Here is a 17,794-nt window from a genome sequence, read left to right as displayed (position 1 = left end):
ATCAAAATAACTTGCGCTTTTCCTGAAATAAGTTTTTATTTATTTATTTATTTTTTTGGTTATTGGATATGTTAACCAATAGTCAGAGCTATTCATTTTATTTATCCAACTTGCATTCGGTCTGGCTCCATTCTGGTTTATAACCCCCATTTTTCACAATTCAATCAATTTCCTGCCTCAATATTTTTTTCTTGTTGACTATAACATTTCACTCAGAAATACGTCTGATAACACAAGTAAAATGGCGGTGAACACCAATTCAGGCTGACTTGAAGGTTACATTTCTAATTAACACAACAGAGTTTTGGTACTTATAAGTCTGTGATGCTTCTTGAGATTTAATTAAGTGACATTAAAAAATCTCGATTTATGTGCCTAAGTAACAACATACAATAGACAAATAGATGATCAGATTTCAAAATACATGACAGAGAAAGACCTTTACAGTCAGTGTCATTAAAATAGGTTTACCAATATCCTATAGTCACAAGTGGAATCTAGACAACTGTATAGGAACAACAATACACAGAAGAACAAGGAATCAAATCAGTCTCTTTGGAACCTCAAGGGGAAAAAAGCTACCTAAAATGACACAATCTCATAAACACTGTAAAAACAAACACTGTTTGTACATACAAAAGCACAGATGTACTGTCAAATGCTGAGTAATGAACAGTGGTCTTTCACAAGAACTCTGCTCGTAGCGAAATAGCCAAGGACACGCGATTTAGAAGAACACACACACGACAGGGGCGAAAAGCTGCTGGATGTGGTTTTAGGGGGAGCACTTGGCTTTTCTGTCTCTTTGCGAACCGACCGCAGAGATCTCAGGCCTCCTCCCACAGCGCTCATGATGGTAAGGCCTTTCCCTCCCCTCCACACTAATTTTGGATTGCAGCTGGAGAGACGTGTAAGAGACCGTAACTGCCCATGACTGCAGTCTGCCATAGCTGCTATTATCTGTCATTCCCGCTCCCTGAGATAATACTGTTTGTGAGTTCATCCACCTATCAAACATTTAATAGCTTCACCCACTCCCTCGCTCGCAAAACAGGATGTAATTACGATGTTACTAGGGAAAGAGGTCGGAGGAAACTAAGACTGCTCCAGCTGATCCCAACCAGACCCTGTTATAAATACGTGGTTATGGTTAACACGTGAGATGTGTCCGATTTCTTTCTAAGAACGGAAGAACGGAAGCGGCATTCCCAGAATTAAGGGTTCTAGAGATGCTGGACTTTCTAATTTTTTTCTAGAACAGTCCCTATCATTGCTATTAAGTCCACCAGAACAATAATGTTGCAACAGAAATGCGTAATGTTGATATCTGGTTGGAATGCATCTAGTCAAATCTTCCTTGCGCACAGCCAACAACCTTTACACATTACATTATGATTCATAGCAGTGTCTCAAGATTCCTATGGCTTTGTATATGCAAATATAATATTGCTCTGTGAGCTATCACTGCTGTATGCCTGTAGTAATAATTTAGAACAGTGGTTCTCAATTCCAGTCCTCGGGAACCCCCACTCTGCACATTTTGTATGTAATTTTGTTACTTAAAAAAAATTCTGCCATTAATTACTCACCGTCATGCTGTTCCAAACCAGTAAGACCTTCATCTTCAGAACACAAATTAAGATATTTTGAATTAAATCCAAAAGCATTCTGACCTTCCACAGACAGCAATGAGCAATGAACACTGTAGGGAACCTGTCAATGAGAACACCGTTCATGCGTGAAGCTCTTCTTACGAGCTTGTTTTCTGAATAAGGTATGTTAAATAAGAGAAACGCAAATTATGCAAAGCGATGGGTCGCGATGACTGGAATTGAGAGCCGCTGATTTCAGAACATGAGGGGGATTCGGCTAATCACTGCGTTTTGACCTGAGTACAAACTTCAAACTTGATTATTAATTCATTCAGGAAATTCTAATGGTTTGAGCTGAAAAATAATAATTAAAAATTCCCTCAGCCTTTGGCTTTTTATCTGATGAAGATTACCTCTGCGCCTCAAGGACTTAAAAATGACACCCATTCTGACAATGGATGAGTCAGCACCGACTCAAACCACCACAAGTGCAAATGAACGCAGAGTGAGAAGAGGTCTGAGTGTCCGAAACTCTTTTGGCTGTTGAATCCAGGCTCAAATCATCATAGCTTTAGAGATGAGAACGCAAGCAGATGGGGCACGTCATCCTATTAAAAGATTGCATTAGCATTTCGGTTATATGTCACTCCCTGGTTGTCATGACAGATGAGCTCAAGCGGCTGAAAATGCACACGTTCTGCATTTTTTATGCCAGGGGTAATGCATTCAAAAATGGCTGTTTAAATATAGTTTCATATAGATGGAACTGAAGTTCTTACATTTAAACTTCTAAAATCGAAAGGATCTAGATTCATACAGCCATTCGAGTTTTACCGGGATATTATTTTTCCATTGAAGGTGACCATTAATGTTCAGTTTACTGTTTAACTTTCATTCAAAACAACTTCTAATGTTCCATAGAAACCACCAATTTCCACCCTTTTCTTGTGACTGTACTCTCAAACGCTATAGTGCATTGACCAACTGCATATGGCTTTACATAATGTGGTAAGGTTGGTCAGTTAGCATAAAATGTGATACATATGATTAGCTACAAGGGCTTCATTCTATGCTATATTCTTCTTAGCATTAGCAGTCTGCAAAGCTCATGCTTATGATGTGATTATATAGAGGATGTATTAATGTCTCTCAACCTAGCTTGATCATTGAGAAATTGCAAATTGCATTTGTTGTTTACCCAGACTACCTCTAGTCACACCTAGTGGGCTTAAACTCACAGGAACATCTAAACACTCCAAGTTTAGATTCCACTAATATGGCAAGACCTTTTCACAGTATATACTTAAGTGCTACAGATTAAAATGCTGGAAAGGTTTTGCAGAAACAGCCAAACACTGAGGATGGCAAACTGTGTACTTCAGTCTCTTTGTCCGAGAAAGCCACAACAAAGAACTGTCTCTAGCCAAAAATACACATCCTCTCCCTCAGACAACAATGGGAGTATCAGAAAAGACTGAACTGATCGAGTCTGCCACCGATTTCTTCCTCTTTCCTTTTCCTTGCATGGCCTCCTCATCCACTTCTTCCTCTCCGTTTGGATTCACCTTTCCGTTCTGTCCCTGCAGGTCCTTGGGATCTATGAAGGCCACGTGCCTGTTGAGCTCTGCTTTGGTTGCCATATCCTCATGCGTCGGGGTGGCGCTCAGCATGGAGGAGTGGATGCTGTCTTCATGCTGGTTCTTTTTGCCCTGGTCGGGACAGCAGAAGCAGCGACAGGGCGTCATGTACAGATAGATAAGAACCAGGACCACGCTGGCCAAGCAGCCCACCAAAGTGGTGTAAGCAGTGTTGAGGGTCTCACCATTGCCATTGAGAGTGAAATTATAGACTTTGACCACCACATAGAGCGTTTCGTTGAGGTATTCACTCACAGCGAAGCATGTGTACATACCTGAGTCCTCAGGTCGTATCGATTTTATCTCAAGGCTGCCGTCTTGGAGAACCAGAATGCTCTGGTTATTGCCAAGCGGCACTACTGTGTTTCCAGGTAGCATCCACGTCTTGGACATGTTCCGATGTCTGGTATCACAGCTCAGGGTAAGCGTCTGCTCTAAATAAGCCTCTTGGTCGGTTTCTTTAAACGTGCTGCAGTTCATATGAACGTTGAGATCATACAAACGTAGCACTCGTTTATCCGGGCCGGGATGCACGCAGGTGTGATCGTCCTTGAAGTCCACAGCTGAATTGAGCCGTCGGATGCACCAATGAGCCATCAAACTGTACAGCTCGCAGTCGCAGATAAGGGTGTTGTTGTGGAAGTACAGCCCATTCTTGATCCAGGCCGGCAGTGACTGGAGGTCTTGAATGGGGAGAACTTTGATTCGATTGGAAGACAAGTCCAACAGGCTCAGCTTGTCCAGTCGGTTCTTGTCCTTGACGAGCTCTAGGGGGAAGCGGGACACCTGGTTCTGGCTCAGGTAGAGCTTCTGCAGGCTGGAGAGGCCTGTGAAGGCTGTGCGGTCGATCTGCGAGATCTGGTTGTTGTAGAGCAGCAGAACCTCCAGATGTACAAGTGGCTCAAAAATAAACTCGTCCAGCTGTCGCAGGGTATTCGATGACAGATCCAAGTAGCGCAATTGCTTTACGAAAACGAATGCTTCAGAGGAGATGAAGGACAAACCGTTGTGGCTAAGCAAGAGGTTGTGGAGGTTGGGAAGTTTGTGCTTGGTCCATTGTGCGCGTAGTCCGGTTATCTCGTTAAAGCTAATGTCAAGCACAGCTGTGTAGTTGGGCAGATCGGACGGAACCATGGTCAAGTTCATCTTGGAGCAGCTGACGATGTTGCTGGCGCATATGCACATTTTGTGACAATTCAGCGTCGATCCTCTGGACCTGGGGATCAGTGCTAGAATAAAGGACAAGCAGACAGCCCACCTAATGTACCACTTTATGGAATGGGGCATTTCTGACACGCAGTTGAAATGGAGATGTAGCATAAGTCACAGAATCCTCTTCAGTAATGTGGCTGTGTAAATCCTTTCCACATTGTTTGGAGGAACAGCTTGTGGGACTGATGACGCAAATTTAGAGCTACAAGACAAAAAGAAACAAAAGTGATTTATGTTTGATGTACTTTGTCAGAAACAAATTGTCTCAAATTGTTAACCTGTTTAGACCCATTTCTTCAGTTTTAGATACAGAGTAAACGCTTAAAGGGATAGTTCACCCAAAAATGAAAATTCTGTCATTAATTACTACCCCTATGTCGTTCCAAACCCGTAAGACCTTCGTTCTTCTTCGGAACACAAATTAAGATATTTTTGTTGAAATCCGAGTGCTTTCTGTGCCTGCATAGACATCAACGCAACTGACATGTTCAAGGCCCAGAAAGTAGTAAGGACATTGTTAAAATAGTCCATGCGGCAACATAATGTTATGAACTACAAGAATACTTTTTGTACACAAAGAAAACGAAAATAACGACATTATTCAACAATTTCCTCTTCCGTGTCAGTTTTTGCCGAGCATTCACAAGAGTAAAGGTCTGAAAAAAAAAAAAGAAATACGACCCCACATTGTATCAATCATGTTTACGCATGTGTCAATCATGTTTACATCTACAAATTTTCGTCCATTATAAAAAATTTTGATCCGTAGCAAGTCTTGAGATGCATGTGACCTTCTGGCGTAGAACCCGGATGCATTCTTGTAGCTTCATAACATTGAACCACTGATGTCATATGGACTATTTCATTGATGTCCTCACTACCTTTCTAGGCCTTGAACGTGGTAGTTGTGTTGCTATCTATGCAGGGTCAGAAAGCTTTTAAATTTGATCAGAAATATCTTAAGTTGTATTCCAAAAATGAATGAAAGTTCACGGTTTGGAACGACATGAGGGTGAACTCTCCCTTTAATTCATTGCCACTCTTTAAAAAATATTTTTGTTTTGAAATTTAGTGTTGTGGCCTGTGACAGGGCAGAAAATTTGTGCTAACTATTATATTTATATTTCAGTTTTATTTAAATTAGTCAGATTGTCTGCAAACCTAGCTGATAAAAGTCATTAAATGGATATTTTGTTTTCATAGCCATTTGCCTGTAAAAATAGCACTACATTGCTTATGTATTAATATTCAACTTTTATGTCTGTCCGAAAACATGCCAAAGTTGTAGGTGGTGTGGAACTGTGAAGAAAATAAAAACTCTGAGCTGGTCACCGAAAGAGTGCAGGTTTGAGAGGACGATCCAGGGGACTGTCCCTGTAAGTGTATATTTATTAGTTCACCTTACACTGATAAAACAGAATTTAAAGGTGAATCATTTAGCCTACCTATTAGAGCATTATCATTAACTTTTTTTTTTCGACTTAGTGGCCAAGTTTATGGTTGGTTAAACCTGCTTTAGAACGTGTTAGCAGGTAACAGCTGGCAGAGTCTTGGACCAGCTACCATCTGGTCATAAGGTTGTCAAAAACTCTCTGTTACACGGTAGCTGGTCAACGAGCTAGCTTACGCCAACTAATGACAACTATAGATTTTCCAACAAGGTTTTTAAGTAGAAATAAAGCACGATTATGTTTTGTGTCCCTTAGAACATAATTCGGGTTTGAACGGGTTAAGGGAACATGAATGAATGTGAAAACAGTATTGTCAAGACAAGCGCGCGCTCAACGCGCACAACCTTATGCATGCGCATAGGTTTACAAACAAGCTCTGACCTATTCATTCAGCTAAGAGTACGTGGCCCACATGGCGGTGTCTAAATGTGCAAAAAAAATGTGTTTTATTTATTATTTTTTATTTATGTATTTTTATGTGTTCGCATCTTAATTTTAAAAAATGCTAATTGGATAAACGCTCCGGGCAACACTCGTAAGTGTTAAGATCTCTACGGCCTCTACAGACTTAACATGGTGTAGCATTGCACCATTTACTGTATGCATGCAGTAACCCGTGATTTTAATGTGATACAAATTACACAGTCCCAAAAACCGCACAAATATATTACCTACACACACTTGTGTCTAAAAATGTAATTTCAAAGTAAAACATTGTCTGTTTTTATACATCTCACATCACAGCACTTTGACACGTCTTTCCCATTTAAAGAAAATCTAAACGGAAACGACGAGGAAGAGGTGTAGACGTGTAGTCTTCAGAGAGACTGAAAATAAAACGTTTCCAGCACGGGCGACAAATGATGGCAGACGCACCGATAGCGCTTAACACGGGCAAGAATAACATTACGTAAAGAAATACACTCAACGCCATATCTCAGTACTAACCTTGAGATGTATCACCGCAGAGACATATTAATCCCTTTAGAAAGTCCATTTCCTAAGGAGCGCCAGAGCTTTTCTATGATGCAGTGTGACTGAACTGGTGTAAATAAGCCCGCCGCAGCGCACACACCTCTGATCAGCAGCAGCAGCAGCAGCATCTCTTCATGGGCGCATGAGCAGACCTGCACACACACACACACACACACACACACACACACACACACACACACACACACACACAATCAACGGCTCCTACTGGAGCACTTGAGTCTGTGTCCGCATAGGCGAAGCATCCGTGAAGAGGTCCATCTTTCAGTCGTACTGACGGTGTGCTCTCGTTTTGATTTACATCCTTTTTTATTCAGCTGAGTGAGCACATATAGTATTTTATAAAACAATTACACATATATGAAAGTAGCTCAATATTTCTTGTACAATTTTTCAGTTAGTCAATAAATGCCTATAAAAAGAATAAATCTAAATAAATCTATAAGGGGCGTTTCCGCCGAGGAGGCAGTGTCTCCTCAAAATATTGGATGACAAAAAAATACAAAAATAAGTACAAAAATAAAACAACGTCAATATTACAAAAAATACATTAAAAGGTTGTGTAAGTCACTCGTTGTTCAAAAGAAACATTGTCCAACAGTGACACAAGGTAAAATTACAGCAGTAGTCCATGTCTCTCTTGCCTCCCCTCACTCTATTGAGTTTTAACAGACCAGAGGCAATGCCCCCATTGCAATATGATTAGCCTTTTTCCACAAAAAACGAAAATTACTTCAGCGCAGGGTAAAGTTAGTTCCGCTACAGGTCTGCGCCTATATTAGTATGCCCTTGTCTCAAATAATGCTTCTTACCTTTTCTGTTTTGTCTGTTTTCCAAGTTGTTGTTATATAATCAACACCGCTAACTCCTCAAAATAATATGCTCAACATAGCGCTGGATAGTTTCTGTTCTCCATCTCTGGTACATTTGACCGTATAATCTCAGTTTACTCAGTCATTTCTCTTGAATCACTACATCATGCTAAATTATGACAGCATTTATATCCAGTAGCATATTTTCCCAAGAATAATAATTGAACAATTCTGAGCCTGGTTGATGCATAAGCTCAATACAACAACGCAATCCCGATCCAATATAAATCGGAGTCATCTCTTTATATTATTTTATGTATATCCAAGGGCACATTATTATTATAAAATGTACATTTACATCATGTTAATAATGCAAAGGAGAGCAAAAAGAAATTACAATATTACTTTAATAATAATAATAATAATCGTGAAACAAATAGAACCACAAAACTCAAAAATGTAGCCTACTGAATTATAAGTGCCAGCATTCAGAATTAAATAAACATAGTATTTATGATGATTTATGATGTCACCGGAAAAACTTTTACCCTGCAAGCGGCAATAGACGTTATGCGCAACATTCTCCCGGGTTCTACAAAACAGCCTTAACTACTTCCGGCCGTCCGCTACTGGTACAGCGAAGATAGGGACGTTCTAAAACACTTAACGTGAAAAACGCTTAACGTGGCTTAAAAAACGACCAGGAAACCCCAAATTTATGTCAAACCTTACTTCTAACAAACACTACCCAGATAGCAAACTGACATAGAATCAACGTAGAATCGACGTCTCCCGTGACATCGAAACGACGTTGATCTCCGACGTCGATCCAACATCAGTTTTGCTCATCGGGGTAATGTTGAATCGACGTCAGGCACGCCATTCAAAACTAACGTAAAATCGACGCAATTGGTTCACTTACCCAACGTTGAATCGATGTTGATTTTCAGTTGGTTGAAACGACGTTATAGAATCAACACATATTCGACATAAAATCGATCTAATTGGTTGGCTTACCTAACGTTGAAACGATGTTGATTTCAGGGGGGTAAAACGATGTTACACAATAAATATTTTCTGCTTGTTTCTTACATACATTTTAATAGATAAATTAGCCTGTATATGCAATAATTTATTGAACACACTTCAAATTCAGTCATAATTTATTTATTATTTACACAAAATTCACAAATACATGTTTGACACTCAAATACACACAAAGAAATCAAATTATTGGAAGTAAACACAAAGAAAGTAATTTACAGGCTAATAAAGAAGTTACAAATTAAAAGCTATATTCACTTCAGAATAAAAAAAATTAAAATGTTTTTGTTTAGTGGGGCACAAAAGGAGATTTAAGGCAGACAGCCACAGTCACAATTCACTATCATTGCTATCATTCTAATTACTGAGGCTATGCCACTCTCTCCTTTTGCGTTCCACAAAATAAAGACATATTGGTGAAAAGATGATTTATAAAGAATTCCTACCCTTGAAAACAGAAGACAGAGGTACATAGCAGGTACTTTTGCAATTACAATTTAGGTTCCTTGTGATATCAGGGGTGTGAACTAATCAGGTCAGGTTTGAAAAGGGTGATCCATACATAACCCACAATATCAGGCATAGACAAAGTTAATTTCTAATTGCTGTTTTAATGTAATATCACTCCATATACACATTTTTAGAGGATTTTTTTAGCATTTGCCTAAAAATGTTATCTTGTGTATATACAGTATTCATATAAAACAACAGCATTTTATTTAAAATGTACATTTCTAATCATTATTAATGGAAATAATAAGTAAAATATGCTATGTGTTTCTGTCACTTGGTGGAAAACAAATGCTTGAGTAAATGAAATGAATGAAAATTACCTGAAATTACCACTTTCAATGGCAGCAGTTTAACACTCATGAGCTCATTTACCATTTTCACTCCCTAAAGTTTTACATGTTTTTCTTTTAGATGTATAATCATGATAATCAATTTGCATCCCTAGATATTGTTTAGTTGTTTATGTCCCTTTGTTATATTTGCATACCATACATCTATTGTATGTGGTATTATTATTATTAGCAAAACTGAGCACCTGGCTGTGACAGTGGAATTTGTTTTTGTAGAGAATATATAAGTATGTTTTAGGAGTTGCAAACTTGTATTTTTTGTTTCTTTCACAAACACAACAAAACCCTCTCAAAATATATATATATTTTTTGCAGGAGCAAAAATCCTGTTCTACAAATGAAAAAATTCACACGCTCCGTTATACCAGATTTATGCAGGACTATATTTCATTTTTTCTGAAATGTGTATTTATTAGAACTTTACATATTTACAGACTTTATTAGAATTTAGCATAGAATCTAGGTCCGTGTATCATCTGATCATTCAGTTATTCCACTTAATCTGGCAAACGAAAAATAGGCAAAACAGGTTGATATTTCATTTTTGGGTTTTTCTGTATGAGCCAAAACAAGACAGCTGATTTGTTTTTTTTTTCCGTTTTTCATCTCGAAACCAAAATCCAATAAACAGGAAAACCAAAACGAAATAATACGGCTAAATTACGTTTTTCTTTATTTTTAGCTTTGCGCATGCGCAATGAATAGCAGCGTAAAAGGTCCGTGTACTTTTTCGTTCATTCATTATTCAATTTCGGAATGAAAGATGAAATTTAAAAAAGGGTGCAGCTTGGTTTTTTGTTTAAAAGAAAAAAAGCAGAAATGGCTGTATTTTGTTTTCCAAATGTATTGCTGTCATCAAATAATAGTAATAGAAAATTGGACGCATTTCCGATCGTTTTTTAATTTTCTAATATTTATTTGTACATTTATTGTATTTCATTTGACTGATCCTATCTTTACCCGGAAGTAAATTACACCGACGTGCAGGTATCAATTATTATTGTCTAGTATCACTAAAAATACTAAGATCCATATTACTATCACAAGAGCCAATGGCAATAAAATGCACGGATGCATAGTCAGATAATGAATGAAATACAACTGTTCACGAACAGAAGATTGTATTTGACTCATGCTGCATACGCAATGACAATTATGCCTACTGTAAATATAGATTTACAACTACGATTAGAGTTGTTTGCATAAAATGCACCATGAACATTCACACGTTTTCCTAGCTGTGATAGGCTACAATTTATCTCCATTAATACTATTTTCTCAATTCTGCGCATATATTTTCACTTACCTTACATCAATTGCTCGATCAATATTATCATCACATATTTTACATTTGTAACTGTAGGTACCACAAACAATTTAATATAGCTAAGTTTGTGTATTTTTACAGGTAGTAAAATACTGTGTGTGCTGCTTATAAACACCAGAGAGATAATGATTCATGAAAAAGATGTTCTTTACTCATCTCACTTGCACAAAATAAATGCAGTAATAGAAAGTACAGAAACGCACAAAATACACTGAAATACACTGAGAATTATATGCATTTAAAAATTTGGTGGGGTTGAAGTCATCCCCCCGGATCTTCTGCATCCACTCAGCCCTTACGCATGCAGCGTCAACGGGGAATGCGACGAAACGGTACAAAAATGCACAGAACGATGAAGTGCTGAGTCTCCTCTCTTGAATCCTAAAAACAGTCAATGTGAAAAAATATCTCTGTGGTAATGGAACTCGGTTGCTGTTGTCTCTCGTTCTCGCTGTCAGATCACCGGAAGTTTTCACCTGAAGTACTGGCCCATAGTGATGCGCGGGTTGTTTTTTTTTTTTTTTTTTTTTTTTTCTCAACCCGCGGGTCCCGCAATTATGAAATTATTTGGCCCGAGCCAGCCCGCCCCGCACCACTGTGTCTATTTTTACAACCCGCCCCGCACCCGCAACCATTAAATAAACATACTATGCATTGTAATGCAAATGAAAACAGCTTTTTTTTTTTAGCCCGAAAGTGCTTGGAAACATCGCCCTTTAAACTGGCAACAACATACTGTACCATTATGAATATGAACCATAAATCAAATCATATTAATAACAAGATAATCAGTGGTGTAACGTTAGTGGTGCCAGAAGAAAAGTGGGTATATGCTTCATTTATGAATATCGTTTTAAACTTTCTATTTGAACGCATTCGTTTACTTGGACTGAAAGGTTTACAGGTTCACTGGTTTACGGAAGTTCTGATCATAAAAATCGACTCCTTTTTATTTGTAAGGTATTGTTTTCTTTATTATGTACTGTTTAAAATGACTTCGGTGCGGGAGACGCAGCGGGCGCAATAACCAAATACATTTCAAAGCAAGCCGGTGCCACAGTCCTGACTGCATCATTGCTGTCTTTATTGTGTGTTTTTAGCGAATATTTACATTAATTCACATATGACTGGATGTGGTTGACTGTCATGATTTTGGCTAATGCAGGAAAATGCGCATCAGAGGAGATTTAAATACGCATAGCACCAGGCCTGCAGAGCTGAATGTGCGCTCGCGCAACACAGTCTCACTCCCAAGTCGTCACATATTGACGTTTGGCCAGGACCCTTTGGCGTCGCATTTTGACGCACAGGGTACCCCTTCAGCGTCCTTTTTGGACGTGCAGGCAGGGTCCTCCACCACTTTAAATAAGAAACCCTTGTCGTCAATAAGCTGACGCGAAAGGCACTGTGAATTTTATCGTCATGATTAAATGATCTATTGGGTAATAATATTGCCATTATTGCATATGTATTGGGGTGTGATTGTTCAATGCAAACAGTCACAACAGACACATTTACGAGCACGTAACCCAACCCCTGCCCCTAAACCTAACCAATTGTCAATAACTTAATAACAATAACAAGAACTTGACACTTCTCGGAGGCTGACCCGTTTTGGCCCTTTAAACAACATGTAATGAATCTGATCCATGATTTTGTCGTCACAGAGATATTTTTTTCACATTGAGTGTTTTTAGGATTCAAGAGAGGAGACTCAGTACTTCATCGTTGTGTGCATTTTTGTACCGTTTCGTCGCATTCCCCGTTGACGCTGCATGCGTACGGACTGAGTGGATGCAGAAGATCCGGGGGGATGACTTCAACCCCACCAAATTTTTAAATGCATATAATTCTCAGTGTATTTCAGTGTATTTTGTGCATTTCTGTACTTTCTATTACTGCATTTATTTTGTGCAAGTGAGATGAGTAAAGACCATCTTTTTCATGAATCATTATCTCTCTGGTGTTTATAAGCAGCACACACAGCATTTTACTACCTGTAAAAATACACAAACTTAGCTATATTAAATTGTTTGTGGTACCTACAGTTACAAATGTAAAATATGTGATGATAATATTGATCGAGCAATTGATGTAAGGTAAGTGAAAATATATGCGCAGAATTGAGAAAATAGTATTAATGGAGATAAATTGTAGCCTATCACAGCTAGGCAAACGTGTGAATGTTCACGGTGCATTTTATGCAAACAACTCTAATCGTAGTTGTAAATCTATATTTACAGTAGGCATAATTGTCATTGCGTATGCAGCATGAGTCAAATACAATCTTCTGTTCGTGAACAGTTGTATTTCATTCATTATCTGACTATGCATCCGTGCATTTTATTGCCATTGGCTCGTGTGATAGTAATATGGATCTTAGTATTTTTAGTGATACTAGACAATAATAATTGATACCTGCACGTCGGTGTAATTTACTTCCGGGTAAAGATAGGATCAGTCAAATGAAATACAATAAATGTACAAATAAATATTAGAAAATTAAAAAACGATCGGAAATGCGTCCTATTTTCTATTACTATTATTTGATGACAACAATACATTTGGAAAACAAAATACAGCCATTTCTGCTTTTTTTCTTTTAAACAAAAAACCAAGCTGCACCCTTTTTTAAATTTCATCTTTCATTCCGAAATTGAATAATGAATGAACGAAAAAGTACACGGACCGTAAAAGCCTGTCATCATTTGTGGTACACAATGTAAAGATATGTAGAAAATACACGTCATGCCAGCCGCACTTTTTTTGCGCGTCTAATCGTGCTGGGAGCGGTCAAAATGTACAAAATATAATTTATTCAGAAACATTAAAATCATACTCTTTTTTGACTTGATGGAAAATATTCGATTTATGGGTGCGATTTGCCGGGGGGATGATAATGTGATATCCTAATTATTAATAAATAAATAAATAAATAAAAAAAATCACAAAAAAAAAAAAAAAAATCACAAAAAAAAAATCGTGAAATCCTGGAGAGACTGGTTAGTGTAATTTGTTGACAACGCGCATTATATACCCGTCTTTTTAGGTAAGAAAAAAATAATGGGTGTCAGGTCATGAAATGTTTTTAATACGACGGAAGCTGTATTATGTCCTCACAATTTAATAAAAACATCCTAAGTTAGGCCTATTAATAGTAATGATTAATTTAAAACAACGAATACATTTTATAGAGAAGGTGAGCAAAGTATCAAATGAGCTTTTTGGAAACTCCGAATCAGTAAACACTGCGTGATCCACTGTTTCGAAGCGCTCCAATCGGATCTCGAATCATTTGATTCAACTTCACGATTAGATGAGCAAAAAAGTGCGGCTGGCATGACATGTATCTTCTACATATCTTTACATTATAGTGTACCACAAATGATGACAGGCTTTTACGCCGCTATTCATTGCGCATGCGCAAAGCGGTAAAACACAGCAAAAACTGAAAATAAAGAAAAACGTAATTTAGCCGTATTATTTAGTTTTGATTTTCCTGTTTATTGTATTTTTGGTTTCGAGCTGAAAAACGGAAAAAAGAAAACAGCTGTCATGTTTTGGCTCATTCAGAAAAACCCAAAAATGAAATATCAACCTGTTTTGCCTATTTTTCGTTTGCCAGATTAAGTGGAATAACTGAATGATCAGATGATACACGGACCAATCTAGCACTTACCTATTGTATTCTATTCGCTCCAATTTATTAAAAAAATAAATAAAGAAAAACTTGCTGAGTGTACTGTGCTAGCAGAAGTGGGTCAAAGGCCACATGTTGTATTTATCAATGGAGAGAGCGCAAGTGTGTGAGTGGGATGTCACATACTGATTTGTCATGTGAGATATCAGTTCTCATTTACAGTCGTGGTCACAATTTTTAGCACCCTCAGTAAATATGATCAAAGAAGCCTGTAAAAAAAAGTACTTTCATCAAAAAAGATGAAAGGCTTACTCCACCCTAAAATGAAAATTTTGTCATTACACCCATTTTGGATGAAAACTGGGGGCTTTATGGCTGTCCCTTTGACTGGCAAGTAGATAACATTGTCAAGGCCCAGAAAAGTATGAAAGATGCCGTCAAAATAGTCAACCTGCCATCAGAGGTTCAACCATAATTTTACAAAGCTACGAGAAAACTTTTTGTACACAAAGAAAACAAAAATAGTGACTTTAGCCACCGTAGCGGCATTTTGGAGAGTATCCACTGGGCGCAAACAGCATAAGCTGTTCCATGTCAGCCGCAACACACGGATATGTTTTCTACATTTATTTGATTAGAACAAAAACAGCATTTCCACGTGACGCAGCTGACAGAGAACAGCGTATGGCAAAATGGCGCTATGGTGATGCAGAGGAGACAAATTGTTGAATAAAGCCGTTATTTTTATTTTCTTTGCGTGCAAAAAGTGTTCTTGTAGCTTCGTAAAACGGCAGATGAACTATCTTAAATTATGTTCGGAAGACAAACAAAGCTTTTATGGGTTTGAAATGACATGGGGAAAATTAAAAAGTAAAAAGATCATTTTGGGGTGGAGTAACCCTTTAACAATACAGTTTTATTTTCACAGACTTCATATTTACCAAGGGTGCCAATAATTCTGACTACAACTGTATATGCAAATGTGCAAATTTTGTTCATGACTTGAGATTTTCTATTCAAGTTTGTGAGTGTTTTGCCCTTCATTCACTGCAGCAACTCTAACTGTGAGCATATAAGGTACTTAATTTGTGAATTGTAGATTAGGATCTGTGCACCTAATTTGAAATGGTATAACTGTTGTGTTATGTTTGTGAGAAAGTACAAAAAAATTTAACTCCTATAAAACGTATTCTCTGTGGCTTTAAAGTTACTGATACACATCTGTGACTATTCCTTACAACTACAAATTCCACTATCACAGGTGTTCAGTTTTGCTATAATAATACCTTCACAGAACATGTTAGTAGTCAGCATCTATGCAAAAGCAGAGAGGTCAGTGTGGTGTACTGTAGGTACATCTGTCCAGGCCAATATCTGGTGTACTGATGTATTCAACTGGAATCCCAGAAAATCTGCAATACAAATGTTACAGTTCAAAATCCATCATATACATAACTGATATAACAGGACTGCCCATTCCTGGAGATCCACCTACATGCAGAATTGTGATCTAACCCTGATCCAACACAACCGTCTCTAATTTCTCAACAGCTCCTGAAGAGCTGAACTTTGCAGGAAGTAGATTTCCAGGAACTGCACTGGGTACCCTGCATTATAAAGTATCACATTTTGTATCTGGCATTACAAATGATCAATGTAAGTTTAATTTTAGTTTAACTAATTAGAAAATATTTGTGGCATAATACTGGTGTTTTGTGAGAAGTCCAGTGACCTTGTTATGTTTTTTTTTTCATGTGTTTTTCATAAAAGACTAATGATGCAAAATATAAAACCCCCATGCATTTACAAACCTGATATGGATAAATACAACGGTGGAAATCTTGAGTCCATGTTTGTTACATAGGAAAGCCTTCCACTGACGCGATGTGAAGTAGATTTCTTGACAAGTTCCTCTCTAAAAGTAGATCAACAACACAGTAACTGTATTGTCATAGTGGGTAATTTAATAAAGTCACTATATTACTTTTTAAAAGATCTCATTAATACCTTTGCTTAATAATATTATTAGAGCTTATGACAAAGGCATATAACACCTTTTTAGGTACATTTACAGTCATTTACATCTGCATCAAAAATACATACTCTGTCCCAAACTGCTGTTTAGTAAATGTGGTAAAAGATGTCCAAACTGCTAAATAATTTAATAGTAGTAGTATATAAAAAAATTACAAATATGCAAAACATTGTTCATTTACATATATTACCCACACTGTAACAATACAAAGTTGAAAATCTGCAAATTTACCTTTTTGGGCAATGATTACAATATAAGGATAATATTTGGCAGGTTTGTATAGTTGACATCATCTCAAGTCTTTGTAAGTGCTGGCATCTTCTGAAGTCTTCACAAGTGAGGCTGGATCCAAACTGGAACTGGAGTAATCTAGCAACCTTGGGATGGGCATCCCGAGATTGAAACAGGAAAGCAAAAAGAGAAAGATTAGTATAACAGCTGTTCATATTATTTCAGACAAACGATTATTCATTTCATAACATACAACTAAAGTGCAAGGTCACAAGATGTTTTTTTGTGTTAATATATGTAAAAATGTAATTGATTGCTGTGATCAAAGCTGTAATATTTAGCATCATTACAGTCTTCAGTGTCACATGATCATTCAGAAATCATTTTAATATGCTGATTTTGCAAAAACAAAAAAAACAGCTGTGCTGATTTATATATTTTTTTGTGTGAACCTTCTTAATGTTGTGAAGTTTATTTATTTTTATCATGATTCTTTTAAAGAAATTAATTTTGTTATTCAGCAAAGATGTATTAAATTGATCAAAGTGAGTGTAAAGATTTGTTTCAAATAAATGCTGTTCTTTTGAATTTTCTGTTCATCAAAGAATCCTGAAAGAAAAAAATTGCAGCGCAACAGTTTTCAACATTGATAATAATCAAAAATGTATGTTAAGCATCAAATCAGCATAATTTCTGAAGGATCATATGACACTGAAGACTGGAGTACTAATGGTGAAAATGCTGCTTTGTTCACGGAAATAAATTACATTTTACAATATATTCACAAAGTAAACAACTTTAAAATGGTAATAATACTTTACAATATCACCGTTTTTACTGTTTTTTAATCTTGAATTTTTAAATGAATCCAGTCTTGGTACGCAAAAGGAACTTATATAGAAAACTTATATATATATATATATATATATATATATATATATATATATATATATATAT

At 37.1% G+C, this 17,794-nt stretch overlaps 1 protein-coding gene across 1 annotated transcript; it reads right to left on the bottom strand.

The window, feature by feature from the left end:
• Nucleotides 1–28: 28 nt before the first annotated feature.
• amigo1 (adhesion molecule with Ig-like domain 1) lies at nt 29–6,976 on the bottom strand. Its single transcript, XM_073819694.1, has 2 exons — nt 6,841–6,976; nt 29–4,643 (listed from the first exon to the last, which is right to left on the bottom strand). Exon 2 carries the CDS (start codon nt 4,547–4,549, stop codon nt 3,038–3,040), a length of 1,512 nt encoding a protein of 503 aa, XP_073675795.1. The 5' UTR covers nt 4,550–4,643; nt 6,841–6,976; the 3' UTR covers nt 29–3,037.
• Between the last annotated feature and the right edge of the window lie 10,818 nt (nt 6,977–17,794).

The sequence above is a fragment of the Garra rufa genome, chromosome 15 (genome assembly GCF_049309525.1).
Source record: "Garra rufa chromosome 15, GarRuf1.0, whole genome shotgun sequence".
Classification (NCBI taxonomy): Eukaryota; Metazoa; Chordata; class Actinopteri; order Cypriniformes; family Cyprinidae; genus Garra; species Garra rufa.
This window is presented reverse-complemented; position numbering and strand designations above follow the sequence as displayed.